The 5656-nt window shown below is 45.3% G+C and overlaps 1 protein-coding gene across 2 annotated transcripts in view; it reads right to left on the reverse strand.

The window, feature by feature from the left end:
- LOC118372327 (calsyntenin-2) overlaps window positions 1–3090 on the reverse strand; it is a 319613-nt gene extending 316523 nt beyond the window's left edge. For both annotated transcript variants that reach the window (XM_052463497.1, XM_052463496.1), the window contains exon 1: window positions 2822–3090. In XM_052463497.1, the coding sequence (XP_052319457.1) occupies window positions 2822–2894 (73 nt within the window). In that variant the 5' untranslated portion in view covers window positions 2895–3090. The remainder of the gene's footprint in view (window positions 1–2821) is intronic.
- Between the last annotated feature and the right edge of the window lie 2566 nt (window positions 3091–5656).

A 5656-nucleotide genomic window follows, 5' to 3' on the forward strand; every position in this document is an offset into this window, starting at 1 on the left:
AAAGAGAGTAAGGGAGAGGGTAAAGGAGAGTAAGGGAGAGGGTAAAGGAGAGTAAGGGAGAGGGTAAAGGAGAGGGTAAAGGAGAGTAAGGGAGAGGGTAAAGGAGAGTAAGGGAGAGGGTAAAGGAGAGTAAGGGAGAGGGTAAAGGAGAGTAAGGGAGAGGGTAAGGGAGAGGGTAAAGGAGAGTAAGGGAGAGATTGAACATACACCATTGTAAATACAACCCATATTTATGCTTATTTATTTTCCCTTGTGTACTTAACCATTTGTACATTGTTACAACACTGTATATATATAAACATGTGTTAACATTGCCAAAGCAAGTGAGGTAGATAATATACCAAAGTGAAATAAACAATAAAAATTAACAGTAAACATTACACATACAGAAGTTTCAAAACAATAAAGGCATTACAAATGTCATATTTTATATATATATATATATAATTTTTATTGTTTATTTCACTTTTGTATATTATCTACCTCACTTGCTTTGGCAATGTTAACACATGTTTCCCATGTCAATAAAGCCCCAATAAAGCCCCTTGAATTGAATTGAATTGAAGGAGGGAAGAGATGAAAAGATGGGGGAGAAAATATAACAGAGAGAAAGAGAGAGAAACAGAGGACAAAACATTTAACATTTACATCTGACCAGTAAGCCCTTGAAATGAAGAAAAACATCTCAAGATAAGACACTTGAGAGAGAGAGAGAGAGAGAGAGAAAGAAAGAGAGAGAGCGAAATAAAGGGAGAGAACGAGAGAGCGAGAGAGATAGAGAGATTGAGAGCGAAATAAAGCGAGAGAACGACAAGTGTGGAGCGCGGTTGAAAGAGCTCGGTTCTCCATCTCGAGGCATTTCCCCCCCGCCTATCTGCCTCCCCAACGACGTCATCCGAGCGAGCGAGAGAGAAAGAGCGAGGAGGAGAGAAAGAGCCAGAGAGAGAGAGAGAGAGAAGGTGGGCAGAACAGTTCCCAGGCACTGCCGCGTTCTTAAATCGCGCATGAAAAGCCTGAGTTGTGCTCAATCGTTCCACTTCACCTACACAATTTATGTGCCACTCGGATAGTGTAGCGCCTCTCCTGAAAAGGCATTCATAAATCTGACCCTGTTTTTCTCTCTTTCTCTCTTTCAGCGCTCTTGACTTTCTCTAACTCTCGTCTTTCTATCACTCTCTTTTCTGTGGTGGTGTATGTATGTTTTGGACGTTCTTTCTTATGTACCAGAAGATACATCTTCGTGACATGACTTTGTCTTCGGGTTGTCACAAAGCCGAATATGACCACACTCTCATATATCTCTCTATTTCACTCGCGCAAACACACACACACACAGCATATGTTTCTCACGCACGCACACACACACACACACACACACACACACACACACACACACACACACACACACACACACACACACACACACACACACACACACACACACACACACACACACACACACACACACACACACACACACACAGTTCAGGAGTCTTTATTTCCTTACTCCTACATGTTGAGGCCAATAAGGTCACATACAGTAAATACAATATGATGGAGCGAGAATACAATCACGGTAAAGTCCTTCCAATCCTAGTTGCAGATTCATTTCAAGGTCAGTCACATCCACCTTCTCGTTGACATTACATGGCTGTAGTGGAGTGGAGACATATGCGAGGATATGAGCTCTGTCAAGACGTTTAGCTAGACCTTTTTGACATGAGCGGTGTACTCACCTTGAAGCTGCAAGGTTGCTGGATCAAGCCTCACTGAAGCAGTTACCCCTAAATCACTACATTAACAACAGAGTAATGATTACTGTTTAATTACAGTTGTTCCTTTCTCAGTTGACCAATTGAATGGCTAATATGCATTCTGAATTAACAATTTTCTGATTCAGTAATTTTCCAACCAATTCGGCATAGTGTCACCCTTGAGACTCTATTAGAGTCGCTGTGCACCGATTATGCCCTTTTTAGACAACATGACTCTGCGGTACTTTGAAGGCGAGAATACGAGAAGGCATTATTACAAATAGCCTAACTACCATACTCCGCTCATGTCTACTAGCCTACTATAGCCTAGTCTACAAGCGCCAGTGCGCTGGACAGAGTGCTGTGTGAACGGTCAATGAGGTCCTTCCCTATCCATGGCATCAGATAAAAATATATTAAAAAACAGGTCAAAAATACACATTATGGAACAACGGGGACTGTGAAGAGACACACACAAAGGTACAGACACATGCATACATTGTGACATTGTTGTATGTATTAAGCATTTTGTATTGTAGATATGTAGTGGTGTAATAATGTTATATGATGTAATGTTTTATATTTTGCTTTATATGTCATGAAAGTGCTTTAATATGTTTGGACCCCCTTGGCAGCAGCTAATGTGGATCCCTAATAAATACAAATACAAATAGCCGCCTCATTTGCAGCACACAGCCTCCAATTATTGACGATAAATGCATAGTTAGTCAAATAGATGATATGCCGTTTTACCAAGGTTGGTGATGGCAGAAATAAACTGCAACCCTTGAAACCCCTTTAAACTAAAATGCTGGTAACTTCCAAGGGGCTCGACAACATATTTTGTAGCCTGTAGGCTGCTGTCTGAAATGCATCAAACATTAGGAAAGCTTCTGTTGAATTATTAATTTCATGAATGTCTCTTATTTTCAAAAAAATCCATTGCACAGCTTTAGTTCAAATAGTAAAGCAAAATCAGAAAATCCTTCTTGAAATCAACGATCGCGTCTATCAATGCCCCACTATACAGAATCACAATCTATAAGCAAGTTTTCGTTATCACTTACCTTTTCCAGCGAGAATGCAGGACAGCCCCAGAACCACCCAAACCAGCGCAAATGGCACTCCAAGCATCTCCATGATGGGAGAACAAATTCGACCAACACAAGACGATCTCTCTCTCTCTCACGCTTGATATTACCTGACTTTCTTTTAACGTCTGTTCGACACCTTCTCAATGCGAAGTAAGCGGGGAACTGAAGCTGATTGCGAGAGACAGAAAGCGTGCTGTGCCAGTCAACAGTCTACTAGGTGGAGCGATGGTTTGGCGTGGCTGGCTGAGCGGTTGATATTGGGAGGGGACGGGACACATATTTCAGCGCGCCCCGGGACTAGACTGCTACGTCACACTGTGAAAAATATAACGAGCTTCATATACCCTAATTGATCTGCTTAAAGTGTGTTCGACTTGATTAGCCTATCAATTCAGTCTGTTTATCATCACCAGCATTTACATTTAATCATAAATATTTTATTATTGGAATAGATTGCATTCTAGTGCAGCATAATGTAAGAGTAGGAGTCTTTGAGTCGCTTATGAAGTTGCTTACAACAGTAGCCTATACTATAAACTACAATGACCACAAAGCAATACATCATCTCCTATCAATCATATGAATGTTACTTTTGCTGTTATGAAACTATAACGAAACTACTGCAAAGGCACAGCTCTGTGTAGGCTATTGTACAATTCCATCAATAGCCTGACAAAGGCTTAAAACCTATGGTACATCTGTGGCCCCTCCAGATTGAACTCTTCCAAATGAAGTAACCCTGTAGCAATATGTCTGATTTCTCTCATTCTATTCACAACATTCCCTGCCTCTGTTGTGTGTGGTGAGGATTAGTGTGTTTGTGTGTGTGTTAAGCTCTGTGGTGTTGCCTCATGCTGTCTGGGGACAGGGGGAGAAGGAAGAAAGTCCCTAGAGTCAGAGACACAGAGTAAAATAACTGGTTATACCAATGTACTTGTGTGTGTTTGCCTCATTAGAGTGGGTGTGATGAGTGGTGGGGTGTAGGAGAGGAGACAGTAAACTGGTGTGTGTGTGTGTGTGTGTGTGTGTGTGTGTGTGTGTGTGTGTGTGTGTGTGTGTGTGTGTGTGTGTGTGTGTGTGTGTGTGTGTGTGTGTGTGTGTAAAACATTTACATTACATTTACATTTTACATTTAAGTCATTTAGCAGACGCTCTTATCCAGAGCGACTTACAAATTGGTGCATACACCTTATGACAACCAGTGGAACAGCCACTTGCATCTAAATCTTGTTGGGGGAGAAGGGGGGTGAGAAGGATTACTTACCCTTACTTACCCTATCCTAGGTATTCCTTGAAGAGGTGGGGTTTCAGGTGTCTCCGGAAGGTGGTGATTGACTCCGCTGTCCTGGCGTCGTGAGGGAGTTTGTTCCACCATTGGGGGCCAGAGCAGCGAACAGTTTTGACTGGGCTGAGCGGGAACTGTACTTCCTCAGTGGTAGGGAGGCGAGCAGGCCAGAGGTGGATGAACGCAGTGCCCTTGTTTGGGTGTAGGGCCTGATCAGAGCCTGGAGGTACTGAGGTGCCGTTCCCCTCACAGCTCCGTAGGCGAGCACCATGGTCTTGTAGCGGATGCGAGCTTCAACTGGAAGCCAGTGGAGAGAGCGGAGGAGCGGGGTGACGTGAGAGAACTTGGGAAGGTTGAACACCAGACGGGCTGCGGCGTTCTGGATGAGTTGTAGGGGTTTAATGGCACAGGCAGGGAGCCCAGCCAACAGCGAGTTGCAGTAATCAAGACGGGAGATGACAAGTGCCTGGATTAGGACCTGCGCCGCTTCCTGTGTGAGGCAGGGTCGTTGTTGTAGAGCATGAACCTACAGGAACGGGACACCGCCTTGATGTTAGTTGAGAACGTCAGGGTGTTGTCCAGGATCACGCCAAGGTTCTTAGCGCTCTGGGAGGAGGACACAATGGAGTTGTCAACCGTGATGGCGAGATCATGGAACGGGCAGTCCTTCCCCCGGGAGGAAGAGGAGCTCCGTCTTGCTGAGGTTCAGCTTGAGGTGGTGATCCGTCATCCACACTGATATGTCTGCCAGACATGCAGAGATGCGATTCGCCACCTGGTCATCAGAAGGGGGAAAGGAGAAGATTAATTGTGTGTCGTCTGCATAGCAATGATAGGAGAGACCATGTGAGGTTATGACAGAGCCAAGTGACTTGGTGTATAGCGAGAATAAGAGAGGGCCTAGAACAGAGCCCTGGGGGACACCAGTGGTGAGAGCGCGTGGTGAGGAGACAGATTCTCGCCACGCCACCTGGTAGGAGCGACCTGTCAGGTAGGACGCAACCATGGGCCGCGCCGGAGATGCCCAACTCGGAGAGGGTGGAGAGGAGGATCTGATGGTTCACAGTATCGAAGGCAGCCGATAGGTCTAGAAGGATGAGAGCAGAGGAGAGAGAGTTAGCTTTAGCAGTGCGGAGCGCCTCCGTGATACAGAGAAGAGCAGTCTCAGTTGAATGACTAGTCTTGAAACCTGACTGATTTGGATCAAGAAGGTCATTCTGAGAGAGATAGCGGTAGAGCTGGCCAAGGACGGCACGCTCAAGAGTTTTGGAGAGAAAAGAGAGAAGGGATACTGGTCTGTAGTTGTTGACATCGGAGGGATCGAGTGTAGGTTTTTTCAGAAGGGGTGCAACTCTCGCTCTCTTGAAGACGGGAGGGACGTAGCCAGCGGTCAGGGATGAGTTGATGAGCGAGGTGAGGTAAGGGAAAGGTCTCCGGAAATGGTCTGGAGAAGAGAGGAGGGGATAGGGTCAAGCGGGCAGGTTGTTGGGCGGCCCGGCCGTCAAAGACGCGAGATTTCATCT

The sequence above is a fragment of the Oncorhynchus keta genome, chromosome 15 (assembly GCF_023373465.1).
Source record: "Oncorhynchus keta strain PuntledgeMale-10-30-2019 chromosome 15, Oket_V2, whole genome shotgun sequence".
NCBI classification, from domain to species: Eukaryota; Metazoa; Chordata; class Actinopteri; order Salmoniformes; family Salmonidae; genus Oncorhynchus; species Oncorhynchus keta.